Source organism: Stegostoma tigrinum, chromosome 17 (genome assembly GCF_030684315.1).
Source record: "Stegostoma tigrinum isolate sSteTig4 chromosome 17, sSteTig4.hap1, whole genome shotgun sequence".
Taxonomy (NCBI): Eukaryota; Metazoa; Chordata; class Chondrichthyes; order Orectolobiformes; family Stegostomatidae; genus Stegostoma; species Stegostoma tigrinum.
Genome location: NC_081370.1, coordinates 21,635,324 through 21,663,074, shown reverse-complemented (window position 1 = coordinate 21,663,074; position 27,751 = coordinate 21,635,324). Strand labels below are relative to the sequence as shown.

General features: G+C 39.9%; 2 protein-coding genes across 10 annotated transcripts in view; one reads left to right on the top strand and one right to left on the bottom strand.

The window, feature by feature from the left end:
• The window catches only part of LOC125459252 (uncharacterized), an 80,684-nt gene that overhangs the window by 14,511 nt on the left and 38,422 nt on the right, over positions 1–27,751 (bottom strand). For 3 of the 6 annotated variants that reach the window (XM_048545443.2, XM_048545447.2, XM_048545446.2), the window contains one exon: positions 4,974–5,189. The exons of 2 other annotated variants lie outside the window; for them this stretch is intronic. In XM_048545443.2, the coding sequence (XP_048401400.2) occupies positions 5,032–5,189 (158 nt within the window). In that variant the 3' untranslated portion in view covers positions 4,974–5,031. Of the gene's footprint in view, positions 1–4,973; positions 5,190–27,751 lie in introns of those variants that run through there. One more of the 6 variants, XM_059652017.1, reaches the window with a different exon arrangement.
• gatd1 (glutamine amidotransferase class 1 domain containing 1) overlaps positions 3,425–27,751 on the top strand; it is a 47,260-nt gene continuing 22,933 nt past the window's right edge. For 3 of the 4 annotated variants that reach the window (XR_009446839.1, XR_009446837.1, XR_009446838.1), the window contains exons 1-7: positions 3,425–3,564; positions 7,495–7,571; positions 9,303–9,408; positions 10,114–10,221; positions 16,830–16,924; positions 18,049–18,142; positions 20,885–20,996. Coding sequence is in view for 1 of the 4 variants with exons in the window: in XM_048545465.2 (XP_048401422.1) it covers positions 3,516–3,564; positions 7,495–7,571; positions 9,303–9,408; positions 10,114–10,221; positions 16,830–16,924; positions 18,049–18,142; positions 20,885–20,996; positions 24,738–24,744 (648 nt within the window). In the remaining 3 variants the exon portion in view is untranslated. Of the gene's footprint in view, positions 3,565–7,494; positions 7,572–9,302; positions 9,409–10,113; positions 10,222–16,829; positions 16,925–18,048; positions 18,143–20,884; positions 20,997–24,737; positions 24,906–27,751 lie in introns of those variants that run through there. The other variant, XM_048545465.2, reaches the window with a different exon arrangement.

The window sequence follows — 27,751 nt, the reverse complement described above, 5'->3', positions numbered from 1 at the left end:
AAGGGGAAATCGTGCTTGACTAATCTTCTGGAATTTTTTGAGGATGTATTTATGAAGATGGACAAGGGAGAACCAGTGGATATAGTGTACCTGGACTTTCAGAAAGCCTTTGATAAAATCCCACACAGGACATTGGTGATCAAAATTAGGGTGCATGGTATTGGGAGCAAAATACTGACTTGGATTGAAAATTGGCTGGCTGACAGGAAGCAAAGAGTAGTGATAAATGGGTCCTTTTCGGAATGGCAGGCGGTGACCAGTGGGGTACCACAAGGTTCGGTGCTGGGACCGCAGCTGTTTACAATATACATTAATGATATAAACGAAGGCATTAAAAGTAATATTAGCAAATTTGCTGATGACACAAAGCTGAGTGGCAGTGTGAAATGTGAGGAGGATATTATGAGAATAGAGGGTGACTTGGACAGGCTAGGTGAGTGGACGGATGCATGGCAGATGCAGTTTAATGTGGATAAATGTGTGGTTATCCACTTTGGTGGCAAGAACAGGAAGGCAGATTACTATCTAAATGGAGTCAAGTTAGGTAAAGGGGAAGTACAACGAGATCTAGGTGTTCTTGTACATTAGTCAATGAAAGCAAGCATGCAGGTACAGCAGGCAGTGAAGAAAGCTAAGGGCATGCTGGCCTTCATATCAAGAGAAATTGAGTATAGGAGCAAAGAGGTCCTTCTGCAGCTGTACAGGGCCCTGGTGAGACCGCACCTGGAGTATTGTGTGCAGTTTTGGTCTCCAAATTTGAGAAAGGGCATTCTTGCTATTGAGGGAGTGCAGCGTAGGTTCACAAGGTCAATTCCCGGAATGGCAGGATATCATATGTTGAAAGATTGGAGTGACTGGGCTTGTATACACTTGCGTTTAGAGGGATGAGAGGGGATCTGATTGAGACATATAAAGATCTCTAAGGGATTGGACACTCTGGAGGCAGGAAGCATGTTTCCGCTGATGGGTGAGTCCAGAACCAGAGGACACAGTTTAAAAATAAGGGATAGGCCATTTAGAACAGAGTTGAGGAAAAACTTCTTCACCCAGCCAGTGGTGGATATATGGAAAGCTCTGTCCCAGAAGGCAGTGGAGGCCAACTCTCTGGATAGTTTCAAGGAAGAGATGCATAGAGCTCTTAAAGATAGTGGAATCAAGGGTTATGGGGATAAGGCAGGAACAGGATACCGATGGTGGATGATCAGCCATGATCATAATGAACGGTGGTGCTGGCTCGAAGGGCCGAATGGCCTACTCCTGCACCTATTGTCTATTGACCTTCACAACAACATAACAACAATTCCAGATATTACATCCGCAAAGCCATCAGGGATGCCAAGAGGCATTCAGAGGCCCAAACCTATAAAACAGGCTCCTGCCACCAACAGCAAAGCCTAAACAACATTTTGGAGTACAAAATGAAACACAGTAAGACAGCAGACAAAGATACATGGCTTCCTGAGGTGCTCAGTTTGAGCAGAATGCAAATGGCCCAGTGACACCTGCCCCGACAGCCCTGGTCACGCCCGTTTCCATTGTCACCGCTTTAGATGTCGGATCGGTTTTCCTGGGAGTCAACCTGAGGAATGCAACTGGCCCAGACAGTGTCCCCAGCTGAGCACTCAGATCCTGTGTGGACCAACTGGTGGAGCCATTCACTAACATCTTCAATCTTTTCCTACTACAAGCCAAAGTCCCTGCCTGCTTCAAGAAGGCCACCATCATCCCCGTACCTGAGAAAGCACTTGCAATGTGCCTTAATGACTACTGCCCAATGGCACTGACCTCAATAATCATGAAGTGCTTCATTAGGCTGGTCATGGCCCACATCAATTCCAGTCTCCCAGCCTGCCTCCATTCTCTAAAATTTTGCTCACTGATGAAACAGGTCCACAGTGGATACCATATCCCTAACACTGCACCCATCCCTGAAACATTTGGATAACTAAAACACCTATGTCAGACTCCTGCTCATTGACTACAGCTCTGCCTTCCACACCATTATCTTCTCCAGTCTGATCTCAATATTGTGTGACCTTGGTCTCAACTCCACCCTCTGCAACTGGATTCTCAGCTTTCTGGCCCGTAGGCAGCAATCATAGAGGTTAAGTAACTGCACCTCCTCCACAATAACATTCAACATTGCAGCCCCCCAAACCCCCCTAGTGACATCCCCGTACACTCACAGTTGTTGCCAAATTCTAAATGAACACCATCTACAAGTTTGCTGACAACACCACTGTAGTGGGTCAGACGACGACAAGTCAAAATACAGTAGGGAGATAGAAGGCTTGGCGACATGGTGCAATGATAACAACATCTCTCTCAATGCCGGCAAAGCTAAAGAACTGATCATTGACATCAGAAAGAAAGGAAAACATGCCCGATCTACACATCATAGGTTGAGAGCATCAAGTCACTCAGAGTGACAATAAACGATGGCACGTCCTGGACTTCTCACATTGATGCAACGGTCAAGAAGACAAAACAATGCCTCTTCTTCATTAGACAGCTCAGGTAATGTGGCATATCCATGACATCCCTCACCAATTTCTACAGATGCACCTTTGAAAGCATACTTTCCAGGTCCATAACGGCCTGCTGTGGCAACTGGTCTGCCCAGAAACTGTAAGAAACTACAGAAAGTTGTGTGCACAGCAATGGACTCTATTTACATTGCATAATGCTGTGGAAACGTGGTCAACATCATCAAAGACCCATCGCACCCTGGTAATGATCTCCTACAACCTCTTCCATCAGGCAGAAGAGACAGAAGCCTGAGCACATGCACAAGCAGGTTCAAGATCAGCCTCTTTCTAAGTGTTATCAGACTGATGAATGGATTTTAGCATCAATTAATGCTGATTTTGTTAACGTTAATCTCGTCCAGTGCACGCTCCCTACAATGTAACCTGTATGCCTCAGTATAAGTCTTTTCGATCTGCACATCTTTGTATACTATGACCTGCCTGTACCGCTGGTAAACAGATTTTTTCACTGTACTTCGTTGCACGTAACAATAAATAAAATGATCAATCAGACATGTACTGTTTATGACAAGTTTCAACGTCTTCCTGGACAGCAACAGTAAAAATAGAACAATAATTTTAAAATTATACAAACATAAAAAAGCTGTAAATACTCAGCCTCGTGTGTCGGTATTAAGCAGCACTTCCTTTTTTAAAAAAAATCAGATTTACGGCAGCATTTTACTTTCATTATAATCTGAATCGAGAAAAGTCTTCCCCTTTTCAAATAAAGTGAGAAACAGCAGATTGTAAACAGCGGTGCGAATAAAAATTAGAATACGAAGATCTGATCTCTACTCAGACCAAAGGGCGCTTCAGGAGAATGGGTAGCACCCGGGGCAGGTGGGACTGTTTTGAGAGGCGCACGCGGGGCAGGTGGGACTGTTTTGAGAGGCGCACGCGGGGCAGGTGGGCGGGTGTTTGTTGTTGCCATTGAGGCCGTTCCGGGAGGATTCTGTGCTGTTGCTTTTCTCGGTGCCCAGGCTCATGTCGGCCAAACCTAGCCTCCTGGTTGTTCTCAGCGCTGCTGCTGAAGGTAGGTTAAAGTCTGGGCCGGCAATGAGCGTCCCAGCCAGAGCTTCAATCTCTCACCGTTTCATTCTGATGGGGTCGCGGTGGTGGGAGGGGGGAGAGAAGTGCGGGGTTTTATTGATCATTCAGTGATTGAATAGCAGCCTGTTATCCATGTCATAGTACCTTGATCAGAATGTAAGTCCGTGGATGCTTTTCTTTAAAAAATTAAAGTATCAAAATGAACGTTATCGTATGATTCTGGGCACTGAGTGGCAGACTATTCAACTGTGGGCGATATCGCACTCTCCCATGACAGGTGGAAACCGTTCAACCCCTTTTAAAGAGCATTCTGATTAGTCCCAGCAGGCCAGGCAGCATTAGAGGAGCTGGAAAGTTGGCATTTCGGATGTTGAAGAAGTGTCCTAACCCGAAATGCCAACTTTCCTGCTCCTCTGATGCTGCCTGGCCTACTGTGTTCATCCAGCTCCACATTGTGTTACCTCTGACTCCAGCAACTGCAGTTCTTGCAGTCTGTCAGATTAGTCTCAGTCCTTTACTCTTGTCTAACATTATAAACAACTTGCTAATTCTATTATTAAAAGAAAACTGTGGATAGTTGAGATCTGGAACCACAAACAGGAATTTCTGGAGGAACTCAACAGGCCTGAAGTAGGGCCACTGGATTTAAAACACCAAGTCTGTTTTCATTGCCACAGATGTCACCACGCCTGAATTTCTCCAGCAGTTTTTGGTCTTGTGTGTAGTTCATTCTGTTATTGCCCAAGGACACTGAAGTATTTTCTATTAAGTGAGCAGCCTTTTTGGGACCATAGTGACTTTACCTTATTTTAATAGAAACTAGTACAAAGATTGGTTAATTTCTCTTTTAGTACCGCTGCTGCTGGAGACAAGAAATGTCATTTGTAATCTTCCTATAATCACTGCTGAGATTAGCTAACTTGAAATACATCGGGTATGAAACTTGATGCATGGATTAAGTACCATTGAAAGTGGTTCGTGTACTGACTGGACCTTTTTTTTGCCTTTGGAATATAGGAAAAGTAGTAAGGCTGCCCTTGAACCAGTTCCACTATTCAGCCACATAATGACTGATGTGCAGTCATTCTCCATACAATTGCCCTTGCCTCTATATAAATACTTTAGAACTGACACAGGAGGAAGTGCTGTTAATCAAGCCTCATTACTGCACCAGTCTAATTTAATTATGGAAGTGGCCCATTGCTTCTCTTTTGTACTGTCCAAACTATAATAAACATTCACCCTTCCTGAATGAACTCAGTGTAACTGCTAATTGTAATCAAAACTTATTTTAAAACCAAGTGACAAGCTCTAGCCAACATTTAAACTAAGATCTGGAATTCAGACCATAACCCCTAAATCCCAAATACACAATAACATGAAAAAACAAACCTTTGGAAAGTTGAGTTTTAGACAACCATAGACTGATTCCGATTGCATAGATCTGGATTCAAATCTTTAGAATATGGTCATAGTCCAGCTTTTCAGATTTCACAAAGTAGTTAGAAATACTTGTGTTTGAAGACTTGTTTAGGTTTCCAGGAATTTCTGCTGAGAACATAATTTTAGGACAGAATTGCAGCTTGTCTTCCTTAATGACTCCTGGGTCTGTAAAACAGAATACCAAATCCAAAAATGGTTGCTTGCACCTGTTGGCATAGAGGCTTCCTAGTGTTTTCTAAGCCAGTTTCCCAGTAATTAAAGCATTAAAACCCATTTCTTATCTCTTTCAGAGGTTTTTGCTTTGCTGTTTCTTCAAAGTCACTTGACTTATAGAAGTAAGTGGCTTACAGTGCATAGCTTTTAACGTCACTCTTCTCCCTGTTTAACTGAAAAGTTTCCACACAGTCCATAATTATAAATGTGTATTCCAACGATAGTTTTTGCATCAATCTAAGCTTGAAGGTTAGCAAATGATGCAATTTCAGTTCCTGTCTGTAGATAACAGTTCGAGACTTCTCCCACTTTTTGAGCGTGACGGTATTTCTTAATTTCACATCTGAAAGGTCTGGTTATATTTTTAGCCTATATCTTACATTTTTCAAGTAGCAGAAGAATTTTTCTCCCATCTGCCCTACTTGTGCCTTTAATATCTTACCTTCAATTCGATCATCGTTTAGCCTTCTAAATTTGAGGGGATATATCCCTTTTGTGCATGGTTTTGTCCAGCCAGAGTTTTGTATAACTAACCAATTACTAGGTACAAAGGCAGTGATTCGTTAGTCATTTTGATTGTTACTTTGATCTGTTCGTGATCAGGGTGCATGAATTCTTTGAAGTTTGTGTCGCATGTGGACAGGGTGGTTAAACAAGGTGTTTGGCATGCTTGCCTTCATTGTTCAGTCCTTTGAGTACAGGAGTTGGGAAGTCATGTTGAAGTTGTACAGGACATTGATGAGGCCTCTTCCAGAATACTGTGTTCAGTTCTGGTTGCCCAGTTATGGGAGGGATATGTTCAAACTGGAAAGGGTTCAGAAGAGACTTACCAGGATGTTGCTGGAAATGGAAGGTGTAAGTTAAAGATAGGCTGGACTTTTTTCAACGGAGCACAGGAGATTGAGGTGTCCTGGTAGAAGTTTCTAAAATAATGAGAGGCATAGATGGAGTGTCCTGCCCAGGATGGGGAATTTCAAGACCTCGGGGACACATTTTTAAGCTGAGAAGAGAGAAATTTAAAAAAAGACAGGAGGCAATTTTTTTACAGAAGATAATGGCTCATGTATGGAACAGACTTCCTGAGGAAATGGTGGGTGTGGGTACAGTTATGACATCCAAAAGACATTTGGATAAGTACATGAATAGGAAAGGTTTGGAAGGATAGCAACCAGGAGCAGGCAGGTGGGACTGGTTTAGTTTGGAATTTGTTCGGCATGGACTGGCTGGACCGTAGGGTCTGTTTTCAAGCTGTATGACTCAATAGCCCACAAGTCTCTTTGATCTGAAACAGTTGTGCTATATAATTGTAACCATCAGAAGTCACGATTGAAAGTCCCAATTTTTTTTTTGATGGTTTTTGTTTTACATATATCTCATTTGAAAGAGAGCACCTCCAGCAATGCGGTGCTCCTTAGCACTGTACTGGACTGTCAACCTAGATCATGACTGAGACTGTGGAATAGAATTTTTGTTCACAGCCTTCTGGCTCAGGCAAGGATGTTACCAATGAGCCACAACTGAGATAAGCTACTATCTACTCCAGACGTGAGAGAGCTCTTCTAAGTATTAACCATTACATCTAGGTTTGTTGCAGTTTGGTCTGTCAGTCTCTGTGTTTGGTGGCATTAAAAGAACGTTCAATTTTCAACAATACAGCTTGAGAATGTTTTTTACAGCGCTGGAACACAAAATCTACACACAGGTATACATTTCTTTAAGCTTCAAGAAATAGCATATACAAATGAAACCAATAGCAGTTTCTTGCAAATAGAATTGGTTATATTATCCACAATATCACTTGTCTACTTTCCAATAGCATGTTGAAATCTTTCTGTATATGACCATGTAGTTGTTAGGTCTTTACCCTGTCATCTCTTGGATCTTGTTTAACTTCACTATGCATGCGCCCTTATGAGAAATGCGTCTCTATCCAGTTCTCGTGAGATGTAGCTTCAGCCCACTATTTATCAATCCTCTGTTCTAGTAAAGTCTTCAATATTACTTTCTCTTACAGGTTCAGAAATTGTTACCGATTTCTGATAAATTGCTAGATTTATTTTAATCTAGGCACTCACTGTATATGTTGAGAAATAGATTTATATTTCAAATAATTGAATGATGGAAACAAAGTATAATTTGGCTACTTCACGCAGTCAATAATTTTACACTTAGCTTTATATATAGAAGTGTAATGATAGATTGTAATATTAAGAGTTTGAACTGAAGTAGTTTCATCTTTGTTCCCTTTCTCTCCCAGGTGTATCTGCACAGTCGTTTTATCATTCCTATACACAATGTAATACAGCCTTTAACCTTCAGATTGCCACTCCAGGGGTAAGTGCCAGCTACATCACCTTTATTCATTGATGCACCATATACTTTTACAACAAAAGTAGAATGCTAGTCATTGCCTTGTCTGCATGAACCATCTAACAGTTGCTGTTGTATGCTGGAATAGATGAGGACTGTAAGATATAGGAGCAGAAATAGACCTTTATGAATATGATGTTAATTCTGAACGCTAATTTCCTGCCTTTTTTCCGTTAAACCTTGATTCTCTTACTAATCAAAATCTGTTTATCTCAGCCTTGAAAAGATGAAATGACCCAGTCGCAATAGCCCTCTGTGATAAAGAATTCTACGTTTTCACAACCCCCTGAGTGAGCCAGTTCTTCCTCATCTCTGTCTTAAATGTATGATCCCTTACTCTGAGATCATGTCATCTGTTCTTAGACTCTCCCTGAAAGGAAAACAACCTTTCCATAACCACCCTGTCAAGTCCTCTAAGAATTTCATTTGTTTCAAAACATTCACTTAATTCTTCTATATTCCAACGAGTACAGGCCTCATCTACTCAACCACTCCTCATAAGACAGTCCTTCCATACCTGTTATCAGCATGGTGAGCCTTCTTTGGTCTTCCTCCAATATTAGCATACCTTTCCTTGTATAATGATACTCTCAGTATTCCAGTTGTGATCTGACTAGTAATTTACACAGTTTAAGCAAAACCTTCCTACTTTTATGCTCTGTTCCCTTTGAAATTAAAGCCAATAACCCATTTGCCTTTCCTATTACATACTGAACTTATGGTGAGGGCTCTCAAATCCCTCAGTTTTGTGGATTTCTTCAGTGTTTCTCTAAATAATATTCAGCTCCTCTATTCTCCCTGCCAAAATGCATAACCTCACATTTCCCCTTAACATAGACCAACAGCCAAATTTTGCCCACTCACTTAACCTATCCAAATCCCTCTGCAGAATTTTTTTTATTGTCGTTATCATCACTTGCTTTACCACCTATTTTTGTCGTCTTGAAACTTGGCTATATACGTTCAAAGGCTCAGTAAAAATGAGAGACCCAAAAGCATTTTAATTACCATAATCTATGACTCTTCTTTTTTTTAAAAAAAAGACTACATTTGTTACCTGACGCTCAAACCTTGCTTCCCACTGGCACATCTTTATGCTATAAATTTCCCACTGTTAATGTGACAGTGAGTAGTTTTAATAGTAATTTCCTAGGTAAATGTTTGTCATTTCAAGTATACCCTCTAGTAGCAGATTTATTTTTAATTTCCCAGCTTCTAAGTCTGTACTGCAGAGAAACCTCACTTCTGACTAACTTCACTAGCCACCAGTTCCATTAATAAACTATAACATTCAAGTATTCACAAAAATTTAAGAACAGAATATGTGGCTTTAAGTTGAGAATGTATTTGCACCTGCAGGCTCATTCTACCTGAAGTTAAGACAAGTATAGTCTTCCCTCTATATAATGTCAAGGAAAATCAGCTATCATTAGTAAAAGGTCTTGTGTAGGAAATGCAGTTCTCAAATTATACTTCAAAATCTCTGACAATAGGAGAGTAATTTCAGCACCTCACCTTTAATGTATTAAGTTAAATCTTCTAAAGTGTTGTAAGTGAATGTTCTCTTTGCCTTCCTCTTGACCTATAGTACTTTGCATTTTGTACCATTTGTGTAACTGTGATTCTGATCCAAGCCACTGGCATCTGTTTAGTTAGGGAAGGCTTGTGTATATATAACGTGTGTGTTTGCAATAGGGGAAGCCGATGGATTTTGTGGAGCTGGATGAGAATAATATACGCTGGATCCAGGACTTCCGTATGAAGCCATACTCAAATCCAGCTAAGCTGGAGTCGATTGATGGTAGGGGTTTTGTCTACGTTGAGTGCGATGTTTGGTAAATTTAAAATACCGAAGCTAATCTAGGAATATCAGCTCTGCAGATACTTGTTTCTGGAGTGTGGGGTTAATAATAATAATCTGATAGTTTTGTAGCATGAAAGTGAAGATTCAGTGTTCAGTTTGCAGCATCAAGATCCTTTGGCATTCAGAGCAGTGTCTTGAAATGTAGAACAGAGAAGGATGCGAGTATTTGAAGTGTGGACAATGTGACTGTGCCATATACTTTCGTTATAGTAAATGATGCACTATGACAACTCCCATAAATTGCTGTAGCTAATCTGTGAGGGCAGCTTGTTACCCAAATATTGCAGTTTTATATTAAAAGTTGCAGAAGCGGTGAAAATGCAAATTTCCGAGCAGATCAGTGGTGAATTGCTTTTGGGTTCAGAGCTGTAACTTCTGTGAAAAAGCATGAGCACGATGTAAAGGGAGGAGCAGAGAAGTATAACTAGTACAAAGAGCAAGAGACGTCCAATCTAGTGTCAGTTAAAATGTGACCTGATCAAAGAGAAGTCAAAATGTCCCTGTGACTTGTGCTGATTTTCTATACAGCGAATCACATGCACTACATTTAATGTTTTTTGTATAGTACAGCGGACGTTTATACACATTTAAATGAAGATGTAAACTAAGATATTTTTATATTAAATGACATTGTGTCACTAGGTGCAAGGTACAACGCTATCCTGATTCCAAACTGTCCTGGTGCTATGGTAGATCTTGCAACCAGTGGATATCTGGCCAAGATTCTCCAGCATTTCTGTGCTGAGAAAAGTGAGTAATTTATTCTCAAACACTATTAAACTTATGCTGAAGGTTTGTGTTATGGATTTTACGATGAATGTTCAGGGATGAATGTTCAACATCTAGTCTGTGCTGAGTGAGCTCATCTCTGAGAGGACGAGTTGAGGTGGTAAACATACCATGTCTTTGATCAGTGAAGACAAATCAAGGCACTGTTTTCGCTCAGTGACTCTTGATGGAAAATATTGTTGTGGCTCACAACAAAGATTTGGCTTTGGTGTAATGATAAGTCCTGTTAATAAGTTTTACCAAAGAATGATCACTTATTCAAGGGCATAAACTTCTATCCCATATGAAAACATAGCCTACCCAGCTTGGTTTTGAACAGAACATTGAGGAGATTTTGAATTTATACAGCACAATCTTTTTGACTAAAAATATTATGGAGCAGCTTATGTGAAGGAAAGAATGAAAGCAATAAGGAATACATTAATCAGTTTAGAAGGTTTTGAAGAAACAAGAGTTGAAAGTGAAATGGTTTTGGAAGTGAGCCCCAATGAGCAAGAGGATGCGTAATATGGCCTCTAAAGAAACAAATTCTGCAATCAGATTTGAGAGCTTGAGGCAGAACTTCCTCGCAGGAGCATTTGGTGAGGAAGTATCATTCAAAGCGAAATGTTAACTGAGATGAATTAGAAATGAGTTCCATGGAGTAGAAGCGAATGTGGTGAAAGACAACCAGGAACACTTGCCAACAATTGATATCTGCAACCTTGTCAGGAAAGACTCAGGCTGCAATCTTTTTCTTCACTTTTTGCATCTTGGGGTTTAATGTCTCCCTGAAGTATTGAAAAATCCCTCTGTATTTTACTGACCATACATGGCAACTATACAGCTAGATACACACAATATTTCTTCACGCCGTGCTGTGGATGAGAATTACATACTGTACACAGATTTCCAGCAGGCATTTGATAAGGTTTCATGTTGAAGATTAATGCAGAAAGCAAAAAGCTCATGTTGTTGGAGGTAACACATTAACTTGAATAGAAGATTGGCGAAACAAAATATCCATAAGTAGGGAGGAGTTCTCAACAAACAACTACACTTCCCAGTCACGAACCATTTCAACTGACTCTTCTCCCCCCCAAACACCTTGGACGGCACGTCCATCCTGGGCCTCCTGCATTGCCATGATGACGCCACCCAAAAGATGCAGGAACAGCGTCTCATATTTCGCTTGGGAACCCTGCACCCCAAGGGTATCAATATGGACTTCACAAGCTTCAAAATCTCCCCTCCCCTGACCACATCCCAAAACCAGCCCAGCTAGTCCCCGCCTCCCTAACCATTCCACCCACCTCGGGTCCCACCCCCATCTCCTACCCACTAACCTCATCCTGCCTCCTTGACCTGTCCATCCTCCCTGGACTGACCTGTCCCCTCCCTAACTCCCCACCTACATTCACCTTCACTGGCTTTAACCCTGCCTCTTTGACCTGTCTGCCTCCTCTCACCCTATCTTCTCCTTTTATCCATCTTCTATCCGCCTCCCCTTACCTCCCTATTTATTTCAGAATCCCCTTCCCCTCTCCCATTTCTGAAGAAGTGTCCTGACCCGAAACATCAAACTTTCCTGCTTCTCTGATGCTCCTTGGCCTGCTGTGTTCATCCAGCCTCACGCTGTTATCCATAAGTAGGTCCTTGTCTGATTGGCAGCAAGGCACAGAATCATAGTTGTCCAACACAGAAACGGACATTTTGGACCACCATGACTGTGGCAATTAAAAAACATTAGACTACAGTAATCCCATTTTCCTGCATTTGGTTCATGGTCTGCTATGCCTTTGCATTTTATGTGCTCATCCAGATGCTTCTTAATTGTTGTGAGAGTATCTACACCACCCTCTCAGGCAGCACATTCTACGTATGTACTGCCCTTTGGGTGAAAATATTTTTCCGTATCTCCTAGATCACTTGCTCCTTCCCTTAAACTTATACCCTGCGGTCTTGGGCAGGTCAGCCATGGGGAAGAGATTCTGATGATCTGCTCTGTCTATACTCCTAATAATTTTGTAAGCCTCACTCAGATGTTCCCCTCAGCCTCCAAGGAAACCAGACCCAGCCTATCCAGTCTTTCCTCTTAACTGCAACTTTTCATCGCTGGCAACATCCTGGTGAATTACTTCTGCACCCATTTCCGTGTTATCACTTACTTCCGATATTGCAGCAACCAGAACTGCACACAGTAGTCATTCAGTGGCCTAACTAGTGTTTTATAAAGTTATAACAAGGCTCTCTTGCTCCTATATTCTATGCTCTGGCTAATGAAACCAAGCATTTTTGTATGCTTTCTTTCCCATTTGTCTGCCTGTGCTGATACCTTCAGGGATCTGTGGACATTTCATCCTTTGTTCCTCAGTATGCCCTCAGGACTTACCGCTTATTGTGTATGTCCTCCCCTTATTAGACTTCCCAAAACGCGTTGCTTCGCTCTTATTGGGATGAAACTCTGCCATTGCTCTGTCCAGTTTACAGGTTGATCAGTGTCAGACTGTAGCCTGAGACCATCCTTAGTGTCAACAATACCACCAACTTTCATGTCCTGAGCAAACTTTGTAATTCTATCTTCACATCCAAGTCATTAATGTAAATAGCAAACAGCAAGGGTCCCAGCATCAAACCCTGAGGGACACTGCTGGTCACAGGCTTCCAATTACAAAAGCAACCCTCCACTGTCATTCTCTGGCTCCTGTTTATAAGCCAGTTTTGGATCCAATTTGTCAACTTGTCTTGGGTCCCATGGGCTCTTAGCTTTTGCGTTGGTCTTCCGTGTGAGAACTTGTCAGAGGCCTTAGTAAAATCTGCATAAACCCACATCAACTGCACTGCCCTCGTCAATATATAATATGTATAGTATCCTTTTCAAAAACTCAGTTGAGTTAGTCAGACAGGATCTTCCTGTAACAAATCTGTGTCATGTTTCCCGGGTCAATCATTGCCTTTCCAAGTATTGACTAATCCTGTTCTTAAGTACTTTTTCCAATAACATCCCTACCACTGACCACTGTCCTTCACTGCTGTCCTGCTTGAACAAAGGACCACATTAGCTATCCTCCAATCATCTGGCACTTCTCTGTGGTCAGTAAAGATTTAAATATCTCTGCCAGAACCACAGCCACTTCTTCCCTTGCCTCCATAGCAGCCTGGGATACATCACAACAGGCCCTGGGGATTTGCGCACCACTATGTCCATTAAAAAGTCGAATACCTCTTCCTCATTTGATCTTTATATGTCTTAGAACTGCACGGTTTTATTCAAATCCCCAGCTACTAAGTCTTTCTCTTCTGTGAATACAGATGAGAAGTAGTCATTTGAGACCTTACCCACATCTATGGGTTCCACGCGCAGGTTGTCTCTTTCATTTCTAATAGGCCCCACTGTTACCCTGGTCATCTTCTTACTATCATCATACTTATAAAAAGCCTTGGGGTATTTCTTGATCTGATCTGCTAAAGATATTTCATGGCCCCTCTTTGCTCACCTAATTTTCTTTTTAAGCAACTTCCTACACTCCCTTCTTGTAATGTATTGTACTTGACATATGCTTCCTATTTTCTCTTTACTAAACTCTCGAAGTCCTTTGACTTTCAGGATTGCGTGTTCCTGTTGCCCTTGGCCTTCACTTTTTTAGAGGAACATCCTGGGCCTGAATTCTCACTTTGCAGTTTGCATCACAGAAAGGCAATTGTTAGAGGTCTTAGAGAACATAAAGATTGATAAATCTCCAGGTCCTGATCAGATATGTCCCAAGATGTTGTGGGAAGTAAGGGAAGAAATTGCAGGACTCCTTAGAGAACTAGTGGTTAGTTAATCATAGAATCCCTACAGTGTGGAAACAGGCCCTTTGGTGTGGACTCTTTGGACCAACCCTTGGAGTATCCCACCCAGGCCCACCCCCCCCCCCCCCCCCCTCCCCAAATAACTCACCTAATCTACACATCCCTGAACACTATGGGCAAATTGGCATAGCCAATCCACCTAGCCTGCACATCTTTGGACTGTGGGAGGAAACCAGAGCACCCGGACGAAACCGATGTGGACATGGGGAGAATATGCAAACTCCACATAGACAGTTGCCCCAGGGTGGAATCGAACCCAGAAACCTGCTGCTGTGACGCAGCACTGCTAACCACTGTGCCACCATGCTGCCCCAAATGTTGTGCCTTTATTTAAGAAAGGCTGTAAGGAGGAGCCTGGGAACTATAGACTTGAGCTGGATATTAGTGGTGGGTAAGTTGTTGGTGATTCTGAAAGAAAGGATTTACATTCATTTGGAGAGGCAGGGATTGTCATATGGTTTTGTGTGAGGGAAATTGTGTCTCACGGGCTAAATTGAGTTTTTTGAGCAAGTAACCAAAAAGATTGAGGGTAGAGCAGTAAACATTGTTTACAGGACTGTAGCAAAGCCTTTAATGAAGTTCCGCATGATAAACCAATACGTAAAGTTAGAGATTGTGGGACTCGAGGGGAGCTTTCCAATTGGATACAAAATTGGCTTGATGCAGGAGACAGAGGGAGGTGGTGGAGGGTTGTTTTTCAGACTGGAGGCCTGTGACCAGCAGTGTTCCATGGGGATAGGTACTGGGTCCATTTTTGTTTGTCATTTTTATATAAACGATTTGGAAGACGACAGAGGAAGCATGGTTAGTAAGCTTGCAAATGACACCAAAATTGGTGTGATGGACAGGGATCTAAAGAGATCTCAATCAATTGTGTCAATAAGCTGAGGAGTGGCTGACGGGGGTACTTAATTTGGAAAAATGCGAGGTATTGCATTTTGATAGAACAAACGAGGGCAGGACTTGTACACTTAATAGTAGGACCCTGGGTAATGTTGTAGAACAAGGAAACCTGGGGGTTCAGGTACGTATCCTTTGAAATTTGCATCACAGGTATACAAAGTGGTTAAGAAGACATTTAGCACGCTTGCCTTCATTGCTCAGACCTTTGAGTATCAGAGTTTGAACACTATGTTGAAGTTGTATAGGACATTGGTGAGGCCTCTTCTGGAATACTCTTCGCAGTTCTGCTCACCCTGCTATAGGAAAGATATTAAAATTGGAGAGGATTCAAAAAAAAATTACCATGTTGTGAGGAAAGGTGGCCTTGTGTTCGAAAAGAATAAGCTCGATAGGCTGGGACTTTTTTCACTGGAGTGAAAGTTTGAGGGTTGACCGTAGAGGGGTTTATAAAATCATGACTCTTTTCCCTAGGATGGAGGAATTCAAAAATTGGGCGGCAGTGCATATTTTTAGGATGAGAGGAGGAAGTTTTTAAAAAAGAACATGAGGGGCAACTATTTTTTAACACAGTGGTTCATGTGTAGAATGAACTGTCAGAGAAAGTGGTAGATGCAGGTATAGTTACACATTTAAATGACATTTAGATAAGTAAATGAACAGGAAAGGTTTGGAGAGATATGGACCAATACAAGCAAGTGGTACAAGTTTGGTTTGGGAATACCATTGGCATAGACTGGTTGGACTGAAGGGTCTGTTTCCATGCTATATATCTCTCTACAACTCTATGACTGCAGATTTCCTTTGTCAAAGGGCATTAGTGAATCAGATGGTTTTTTGCATCAATATGATTCATGGGTGCAATTATTCATAGTAATTTTCAACTCCAGATTTATTAATTAAACATAAAATCCCACCAGCTGCATGGTGGGATGTGAACCTTCAAAAGGGTGTAAAACCTGGAACTTAGACTTTCCTGCTCCTGTGATGCTGCCTGACCTGCTGTGGTCCACCAGTTCCACACTATTAACTCTGACTCCAGCATCTGTAGTTCTTGCTGATGTGCACAGACTGTTAGCCTTTATCTCTGGATTGCTTGTTCAATGACATTACTGTTACACCATCATCCCCCAGCTATCAGTTTTGTTTTAGAACTCTATTAAGTTCATACATTATTTCTTTAGCACTGGGGAAGAGGAGCTCTCACATTTTGGTTACGGATATTGCTTAATAACAACCTTGTCTAAATTAAGGCATTAGAAGTAGGGAGGTTGAAGTTAACTTGCATAGCATTATGTACTCTAATTTTAGAACAACATAACTTTTGGCTTTTGAATTAGAGACTTTTGCAGCATCTGTTTTTGTTTGGAACTTGAATTATAGATTTTTCTTTTCATTTTTCACCTTTTATGTTACTTGCCTCATTTTCTCTTTTTTTTAATTCATTCATGGGATGTGAGTGTCACTATCTGGGCCAACAGTTATTGCTAATCCTTAACTACCCGTGAACTCAGTCCCTTCTTAGGGCCATTTCAAAGTGCATTTAAGAGTCAACTGTATTTATGTAGTGAGGACAAACTGTAGCTTGATATGTTCACTTGATTGTTCTCATCGGATATGTACTGATCTCAGTTTTCAGTATCTTTGTAATCCACTGTTTGCAGACTTTATTAAAACAGACATTTACATTGTGAAAATAGACAATTGGTTCCAGATTCTAATATACACAATCTCTCCAAATTGAATCTATTTTCAAAGTCTAGTTAAATACTTCCTTAAATGTAATAATTGGAGGAAGATTTGATCTGCCCTTATTTTTAATTTGCTAATTGCAGAACCAATTTGTGTGGTGGGTCATGGAGTTGCTGCTTTATGTTGTGCGACTAACCAGGACAAGTCATGGATATTCGAGGGATACAGCATCACTGGAGTAAGAGCTCAGATTAAATATACCTCACATAGAAAAATACAACTTTTCTTTACAGGTATGTTAAGTTATTAACAACTTTCGGGCGTAGGCTAATAAGTGGTAAGTGAAATTCATTCCATGCAAGTGTCAGGCAAAGATCCATGTCTGAGGGAATCCAGTTATGTCCCTTTGACCTTCAGTGGTGTTACCATTGCTGATTCCTCCACCATCAACATCCTGTGGATTGCAATTGACAACACAGTGAACTGAGCCAGCTGTGGAAATATTTCAACTAGAAGAGTGGGTATGAGGCTGGCAGTTATGTGGGTGTAATTCTACTTCTGAATCCTCATAGCTTACCGACTGTTGATAAGGCACAAGTTAGGAGTGTGATGGAATATTCTACACTTACTTGGATGAGTACAAACTCAAGAACTTGGATGTCATCTGGGACAAAACAGCCCACATATGCATTACACCTTCCACCAGCTTGTGCAATCAGCCTCTCCACCAGCATGCATTGTGCCAACAGTACGTACCGTCTACAATGCACTGTCAGATTTTGACAAGGATCCTTTGCCAGCACCAAATTCACAGTCTCTACAACAACAAATGATAAGGATCAAAAATTCATTTTAACATCAACATTATCAAATTCCCTTCCAGGCCACACTTCACTTGGATCTTTTTTGCTGTTTCCTAATTGAGTCACCACCCTAGAACTCCTCCTAACAACCTTATGGATGCACCTACACCAAAAACTACATTGGTTCAAGTAGGCAAATCACCACCACCTTCTCAAAAGCAATTAAATATGGGCAATAAATGTTACCCTAACGAGGGATGCTTGCAAGTAAAAATTTTAAAAATGCAGTTAACCTCTTTAGAAGATAGGCTAAATGGATAGGTATATGGGAAAGACCAAATAGCCTCTGTCTATGTGATTGTACTAACTGAAAAGAGCTATTCAATCTGATCCCATGTTTCAAATAAATAAGCTGTATTTAATTACTCTGACTTTTGCCATTTGGGAGCATTCTAGATTACTGATTGTAGTTAAGGTCTGTTGATATTACTAATTGTGTCTAAGATCAGTCATTGCAGTTCCTTTTAATAAATGGATAATTGATAGTTTCTTTTCATAGCCCTCTGTCTTCGAGCTAGTAAGGAGGAAAGATTTTGCAAGCCTTCCAGTCATTGTGGAGGATTTTGTGAAAGACTCGGGAGCCACTTACAGTGGTAGGTCATCTGTGGCTCTGTGTTATCATAGTTTTTGTAATTCAGGGATGCTTTCAGTGCCCATTCCATGTACAGGAAAACATCTAACTATTTTCTGCTTATTGAATGTTCCATTCGTGTCACTTCAAGCTGCTGTATTTTGGCAAAGCCCTGATCATGGCAATTTGAAGTCAGTCAAGAAAATAGAGTCAGTGTTGGAGCTTTCTTCACAGCAAGGTTTGTTGGGGTTTGAGGTGTAAGGATCATATCTTTTTTATTTCCCTGCCTTTTGATAGTGGACTGAAATGAGAGAGGATTGTTTTAAAAATCAAGAATTATAGAAGGAATTGTAGCAGATTTTAAAAAGCAAGCTGTCAATACTTATTTATTGTACTGTTTGTACTTATATTTATTCAACCAGTGGGGATTGTCTGGTTGCAGGCAAACTGGCACCAGGGACTATGTACAAGGAGAGATTCGGCTGACAGATCTGTGGAGTGTTGACCACTTGTCAATGGCACAGGCCTTCTGCTTGCCAATGTGATTGGCTCCCAAGTAGCTGAACAGTTTGTGGGTGTGAGCAAAATGCTCACAACCCTTCAGACCTCCAGAAAGGAAGGTGCTTTCTTTGTCTCTGCAGTAAGAAAGCTAGTTTACTTCTCAGCAGTTGCTGAAAGCTGTTGCTTTTAATCAATAAATCAGAGACTTCATATGTCATGAACCAGTTGCTTTGTGCCTCCTGCAGGCCAGTGAAAGTACCTGGAAAATAGAGTTCGCCAAACTGTGAGACAAAAGTGATTTTAAAAACAAAAGAATCAAAATACAATGGATGCTAGAAGTTTTCAAATAAAACCAGAAAGGGGTAGAGAAACTCAGCAGGTTTGGTGGCATCAATTGAGATAACATTTTGATATGGCTGCACTTCAGAACACTATTATTTTTAACCTTAAAATTATTTATTTGCGTTAAACTGTAATTCTGGTTGAGTACAGAAACCTGGTCTGTTCTGTCAACCTCAGTCTAAAAATACAGATATATACAGGGAATTCTGTGTACTATGGAAAAACCTTCCAACTTTTATGGTGATTCCAGATTCAGTGAGGCTTGATATCCAGCAATGCCGCAGTGAGATGTAACAGAATGTTGGAAATGATTATTGGTGTGCGTTTGGTTTGAAAAAAGAACAATGGGCATTTATTCAAGCCTTTACTGATGATGTGATGTTATCTCTTAGTATTTCCCATGATTTTGCTCACCTTGTGCTTTGAAGGTAGCCTGCTTTTGGATGAGTTTCCAAGACGATTGACTGCTTTTTAACACGCCATCCAAGTGACTCCACTGTAATTAATATAGGAACAAGAGTATGTAATTCAGCCCCTTGAGCCTGTTGCACCATTTATTGAAATCATGGTTGATCTAGCCTGACTGCATCTACCTATCTTTGGCCCGAATCCGTTAATATCTTAGATAGATACATTTTTATTAATCACAGATTTAAAATGAACAACTGATCCAGCGTGCACTGCTGTTTGTGGAAGTGCATTGTGAACATCTACCACCCTTTGTGAATGAAAATGCTTCCTAACATCTCTGCTGAATGGTCTGGCCTTAATTCTCAGGCAGTGCCCTCCAGTTCTAGAATCCCCAACCAGAGAAATAGTTTATCCACCCTGTCCTTTCTTGTTAATATTTTGATGACTTTGATCAGATCACCCTTTAGCCTTCTAAATGCTAGAGAAAATAGGCCTAATTTGTGTAATTTTTCCTCCTAACTTAACCCTGGAAGAATTTCAGACGACAGAGTGAAAGCCAGTAGCTGTAAAGGATAGCCACAACCAAACCTAACCCAGTCAATGTACATATGGTTCTAAAGAAAGTTTTCTTTTGATAAATTAGAGAAATCTTTGCTGTTTTTATGACTGGCAAGCCCTTGACAGAAATATATTAAAATTCCATTTAAATGGAATTAGATATTGTGCAATAGAAAATTGAGTATTAAGAAATGATCTACTTTGTAAATATTTGTTGCACGTTTTAATAAATTGATTCTGGAATCTCTAGACATATTGAACATGAAACACTAATTGTGATAATCCTACCAGTGGTCTATGATTGTCTAATTATTTCCATGTTTCATATTTTTCCAGAACATCAAGCTTATACAAATTGGGTGGCTGGATAATGTTGATGAAGAGAGCCAGAGGTTTTCTTAATGGCTTGACTCATTAGAAGTACTGTTTCTGTGTGTTGTTAAACCATTCAATCCAGAAAGTCCAAAGTAAAAGACCCTTGATCTGTGCCACAGTAGCTGACCTTGGCCAGGATAGCAGCAAAAGTTGCTGTAATTTTCATGAGTAGTCAGGTGACTCTGATGAAAGACTAAAAGCTCACCAATATTAATGTAAATTGGGACACAGTGGTACTGACAATATTTCATTGAAGAATGGTTCCTTGGGGGTGCAAACAGTACAATGGCAAAAAAGTCATACCTCTCATGAAAGGAAAAAATCAGTTGGGTGTAGCAAAGTATCAGCTGATCTTGGTATATGGTATTCCTTCAAAATACCTAAAATGATCAATGCAAAGTTTCTAATATTGACGCTGCAAAAACACAGTCTTCAAATCATGTCTAAAACAATTATTTCTACTTTAATAATTGGGAATAAACGACAAGGACACGTCTAAGAGTTGGATGTTGTGAATAAATATTGTACTGTCTCCCCCTCCTCCTCCCTCTCTCCCCCTCTCTCTCTTTATTTTTAGCTTCTAAACCTGATGCTGTACATGTCGTGATTGATAGGCACCTTATAACTGGACAGAATGACCAATCTACTCCCACTGCCATCCAGAACCTCATACTTTTCTGTAATGCAAGGTGAGAACTAGTTTGAGAATCAATTGCTCGAAATGTTTTATCTATTAATATTTAAGAAGGGGCTTCTTGTAACTCTTAATAGTAGAGTGTTGGACACTCATGCAATAATTCAGGATATAACCGACATTCTTGGTAATCATTTTTTTGTTAGGATGTGATTTTAGCCAGTTCTTGGCTGAGCTGTTAGGTGAAGAGCTTTTCTGACAGGTAGGGTAATGAACTTGTACTTTCTTATAAAGCAGTAGGATGTGGTTGAAACCAGTAAGGTTGTTATGATGGTATGTCACTGTGACAGGATACCATGGATCATTCATTGATTATAGATCTCAAAGACCATTACATTCATTAATGTTCATGCATTCATGTTCCATGTTTCCCTTTGCAGCCCTCAGTTATCTCTTTAGTTATTCTAGAGTTTTCACCTCTACCACACGACCAGATGTCCATTCAATGCATTAATGATTTGTTGTGTTAATAACACTTTCCTAAAATCTGTTTTAACTGTGCTTTTTAAGCTTAAATTTATTTGTTATCTTGTAGTGTTGAGTTTTTAAATAACTTTCAAGTTTACCTCAATATTTGTCTCCAATTCCTCACAACAGCATTCCATTTTGTAATTTCTGAATAGCCGCAGCGATATCAAATTAGGAGAGGCTATTAATAATGTCTACAAGCATCAGTAATTTTCATTGAATCTGAATTCAATCCATTGATGTAAATTTGAAATTTGTAGTGGTCCCAATACCAGTTACTGGGCATCCAACTCAGCGCCACACCCAGTCTTTGTATAGCTCCTCCGATATGTAGCCACAATTTTTCGCGTTTCAACCAATTTACATCCAGAAGACTTGTCCAGAATCCCCATAACTTTGAATTAACTGGGACCTTTCTATGTAGAATGTTATGAAGCGCCATTTAGAAGTCTGTCTATGCATCCAAACTTTTTTTCAGTCTGTTTAGAATGTCACTGTGTTGAAGTATTAATAGATGGAATGTTTGCCATTGTGACTGCTATTATTTGATTATCAGTGTACAGATAATCTGATGACTAATTTGTTTAGACTGTTGTAAAGACTGCATCTTTCTATTCTACTTTCTTTTGATTATGGACTAAATTGGGCAAAGAACTGCTTCATAACAAAATATTAAAGAAGGGTTAGTAGTTTTAAGAGGCAAGTTATTGAAATTCATTGTAAGCCATGTTTACACTGTTGGTTTTCAAATAAGGGAGAAGGTGTAGAAAGGCAGCACAGCACTAGGCTATGTGTACAAAGTGAGATTTGTTCGGCAACAAGTAGCTGACTGCTTTCATGAATTGTGACTATCTCTGTGATTGGTTCCTGGCTAGTTGAACAGCTGACTGATGCTAATCATACAACCAGGAGCTGTCGGACCTCTGAAAGAGGAGGTGGTGTCCCTCCATCTCAGTATAAAAATATTATCTGAAATCTTAAAGAAATTAGTTAATTTCTCCCACTAGTTGCTGTAAACTGTGGCTTTTAACCAGTTTGAGACCTGGCAACTAGAGTATCAATTATCAGTGCTTCCTGTAAGAACAAAATCCCGGGAAATAAAGAGACTGAAGAATGAAAAGTCCTGGCAAACAAAATGATGACTTCAACAAACTATTGCTGAGAATGCTGAGGAACTGTGGCACCAAGTTTTTATTTTCCTTCCACTCATACAAAAACATTGAATAGTAGTTAGGTTTATGTGTGTGTTTAATAAGGGAGTTAGAGTTTTAAATATCGAGCTCCATGTCAACAGTTAATAGTTGTTTACCTGTGATTAGAATCTATTTATTTGTAATAAGTAACATTCACAACGAACAAATGCCAGGTGATGACCATCTCCAATAAGACAACAACTTAACCACCACCCCTTGACATTCAGTGGTGTTACCATCATTGAATCTCCAACTGTCAACTTCCTTGCATTACCATTGACCAGCAAATCAAATGGACTCATCATATAAATTCAGTGGCTACAACAGCGGGTCAGAAGCTGGGAATACTGCAGTGAGTATCTCCCCTCCAGACTCCCTAAAGCCTATCCACCATCTGCAAGGCACAAGTCAGGAGTGTGATGGAGTAAACTCTCCATTTGCCTGATAGGTCCAGTTCCAACAACACTCAAGAAAGTTAACACCATCCAGGACAAAACAGCCACATTCACAAGAATTCACTTCCTCCACAATCAATCCTAAGTAGCAGTGGTGTCTACAAGATGCAGAAATTTACCAAAGACCCTTGGTCTGTGCCTTCCAAATGCACAATCACTTCCATCTGGAAGAAGGGCATCAAATACATGGGTAGACCACTACCTGCAAGTTCCCCTCCAAGTCAGGCACCATCCTGACTTGGAAATATATTGCTATTCCTTCACTGTCGCTGGGACAAAATCCTGGAACTTGTGCCCTCAGGGCATTGAGGGTCAACCTACAGCATATGGCCTGCAACGGTTCAGGAAGGCAGCTCACCACCATCTTCTCAAGAGCAACTAGGGACAGGCAGTAAATGCTAGCAAGCCAGCCAGTAACATTAACTTCCCATGAGCGAATCAAAAAATATATAATAACAGAAGATGATAACTCCCCCCAGGAATAGTGAAATTTGTATTTCAAAGCATTAGCCCTGTGAGGTGTATACGTTGAAGCAAGGTTAATGGTCTGTAGTTGCTTGTGACTGTTTGGTCATGCTTTTAGGAAACATGCATCATGTTTCCATCCAATGATAAGTGTCCCAGTACTTGTTTACTCAAACATCATGCATCACCTCCTCTGAATACTCCATGATTAAGGCCAGTTCCCAAACCATGCATTGTTTTGAGCCTTTCAAGCCTGTATCATTTGTGTTGAAGTTATTAATTCCACACTGCCATGAAAGGCAAGTTGCTAATGTATGTGAAAAGTTTGAAGATAGCATTGTTATTAGTGAGAATTGCAGTCTTCTTGAAGACAAAGTCTCATTATAGAGCGACAGCTCCCTATTGTGATTTAATGTCACACAGCCACCATGCTCATCAGACAAACTGAAAGAACAGTGGATGCTGTAAATCAGGAACAAAAACAAAGTTTCTGGAAAAGCTCAGCAGGTCTGGCAGCATCTGTGAAGGAAAAGAGTTAACATTTCGGGTTCAGTTCTGTGGGAGGGTCACTAGACCCGAAACGTGAACTCTGATTTTTCCTGATTAGGATAGAATGTTGGCAGATCTAGAAGCTTGAAACTCTGAATCGATTTAGGTACATGTGTTTTACAGCAACACCATTGTATACTGCTTCGATCTGTAAACTTACGGCCCAATAACTTCTCTGCTGCATCAGCAGCAGTCTGGGAGACCAACCCTGACTCCATAGTGGAGAGCTTTGTTGGAGGTTCCACAAACAGCACGAGGCTTCCCTTTAGAATAAGAGAGCTAACTCAATGAAATTGTAACACTAAACTACCTACCATATAAATTTTAACAATGTTTGATTGTAGATAGGTATAAAAAGAGGCCATAGACAGCTGAACAAACCCGTAGCAAATGGACCAGAGCATAGCTTTCTCAACTTACTCACATCTAGTCAAATGGTGGTAAGCAGTTGGGAAAATAGTTACTCCTGAGACTAGAACCAAAACAGGGTTAAGTATCCAAGTGGCTTTAGTGTTTAAATTGGTTCCTCAGAACTTCTTGTTGCCGTAGATTATCCATGAAATATACAGTTTCTGTTCTCAAATCCTTTTGAATTTTTCTTTGCAGGAAATGATTGCACTTTATTTCATGATCGTATTAGGACTCAGCAGTTTGATGAAGTGGAACCGCCAAAGAGGCAACTCCCCACAACCAATAATAAAAGCAGGGAATCAGCAAACCATGTCAGACAAAGGCAGACCCTTAGACCCTGAAAAACTACCTCAGTCCCATTAAAGAGGTCAGCCAAGCTTTCAATTTCAAATGCATGTCCAAGCGAACACAAGATTGTGAATTCCTTTTTTTCTTGTTGTTTCAGATTGAACAACAAATAATATGTAGCTAATTAAAAGTGAACCTGCTTTTATTAACTGTGACCAAATAAATGTCTTGAATTAAGGGAATTGTAAGTTGAAGTTTCTTGCAAATGAACTGAAGCAAAAACAATATGATCTTAATGAGAAGGTGCAAGGTATTGACACCTTGTCCAAAGACAGAAAAATATTGATCATTTTGGATTGTAAAAAACAGTGCTTTAAATTGCAATTAAAAATGAACAGAATTAGGGCATCAAGTAAAGCTCATGGGCATTTATACCTGGATACAAGGCCAATATAATTTGAGGCACCACGGAGATGAGCTTTGAAAGTTTGAAGGATTCTAAAATATCCTTGAGAAATTATAGATCCAGTAAGTACTCCAAGATCTGGAAAATTGAGAACAGCTATAGGTTAAAGACAGTGGTTTGCAGCACAAGATTTGGGTGGGAGTTTGGATTGGAAATACTAAATTTGTGAGGAGTTAAAACAAAATTTGTCTAGATTTAGCAGTGGAAAAAGTCTCCAGAGAAACTTACACTGGGAAAGACAGTTCCAGAGGTTAAAGTTTCTAGGTAGGAAAGGAAAAAAATCTATCGTCAGTCTTTGGGAGCCGGTAATCATTTTGGTCTTGTTCTGGGTCAATTCAGTGTCTGCTAAAAGAACCACTTAAAGTATTCCTATGGAGTGTTTTCTTAGTTATGCTAGAACTAAAAAGGGAATAGTTCTGTGGTTTAATGTATAAGTTGCCTACATATGTAGTGTTTAGCCAGAAGTGTTTTAATCTGGTGTAACAGGAAGTCTTAAAATGAGGAATCTTGTCATATTATCCTTTTTAACTGTTGATTGCAAGTTTGTATTATTTTCAAAGATAATCAGTCTTTCTGGTGATATAATAATTACTTCCCCTGAGTTGGATAGCACCAATGACGATGAATAGAGAAAATCTGAAAGCCTCCATTTGCTAATATAGCTGCAACAATGAAATAACCTGACATAATGAAAAGTTCTCTAGACAGGATATTTTGTTCTTTAGGCAACTGGGGATACTTTGTTAGAGGATTTACTGTTGGTTGAAGCTTTTGATTTCATAGAATTCTAAAAGCCCTCTCTTTGGTTTCATTCCCTCCAAAAGAAAGCCTGGGCATCATAGAAACCTTCATGTTTAGATAGGACTGCACCAGTATTGTCTATTAACCAATGTGAAACTCTTAATATTTTAAAATTATTTTTAAAAAATGCTTAATGTTCTAAAGGAAGTGAATAAAAGAAAATAAATTTGTTTGCCTGTTTGTGTTATTAGAATACTGTCAGACTTTGAGAGATGAAGCCCTGGGCAGGTTGATGTACATCAGCTTTGAGGTCCTTGCTATTACAACAAAAATAAGAGCATATGTGTTGATAGGTGGAGGGGTCCAATCTATTGATTTATCTGATTCATTTTTTTGTCTGTGTAAAAGTTTGTATAAAATAAATTACTGGCATTTAAATTTTGTCCCTTCCTATGGTCTGTCATTATTTGCATTAGAATATACAACAGTACAGTGTAGGAGCTGGCCGTTCAGCCCACAATGTCTATGCCAACCATGGTGCTATTCCAAACTAACCCCATCTGCCTGTAATTTGAATTATTTAATGACACATTTTTACTCCATTTCAGTCAGCCCTTTCATTTTACGTGCACGATTGTCTTTCAAGATGTCTCATTCCTTAAAAAGTGTATCCGTGATTCTTTTCACTTGTACGGTATTGTAGTTTCCAACATGCAGCTGGTTGGGTGAACCAAAATCAGTATTGTTGAAGTGGGCAGAAATTTCCTTGGATTTATCCCCACATCATGTTACTTTTCTGATAACACTGGATTTCTTAAGACTTACATCAAGATGATAGCACATCTAAGGAATTTCTTCCTCAGAGTCAATTGATATAATTAAACAATATCAAAATCCAGAAGTGTAAGGAAGCAAAATTAAAACAGCTAATTTGACAAAAATGTAGAAGAATTTTGAGTTACCAGCTACTAACATTTATCTTACAAAAATGATGCATCTCAGAAACGGCTACACATGTTGAAGGTGAATTTGAATATAGAGTATTACAGATAGAAATCTAGGACGTACATTGGTCACATGCCACCAACTTCACTTCTGATCCTTTCAGTTTTAACAACTGTTCTGCTTTAATTGGTTAATTTTTCTATTACATTTTATTGGAATTTTTTTAACATTATTTGTAAAGAAAATTTTGTAAATAAATTCTGCGTAGATGAGACTTTTTATTTCTGGGCCGAGAAACTACAGAGAAACAGCAGCAGTTATCTCTGGTTTCACTTGGTGCATTTTATCACTAAATGCATAGATGCATATTAATATTTTCAGCTGTCAAACTTTGAAACAGTAGTAGTTTGAAAGTAAAATATCAACCAAACTCTATCTTGGGACTTCCGGTATCGTTCATTTAAACTGCTTTAACTTAATGACATTCGAGTTGATGCACAACTTCAATAGTAACTGTTCAGTTCAACTGCAATGTGATTAGGATGCAATTTGATTGCAATCGTGTAATCCCTGCTGTGGAAGCCAAATTTCACACTCCACCACACATGTCAGCAGATAACTGAATGAGATCTCATTTTTAACTTTCCTATTTTCAAGTTGACACTAAATTTGAACCAATTGATCTATGTTTGAAAAATGGAGATCTAATTTTAAATAATGGCTGCCCAGTAATGGGTAAAGACATTTCCTTTGTGTTATGTATTTTTGG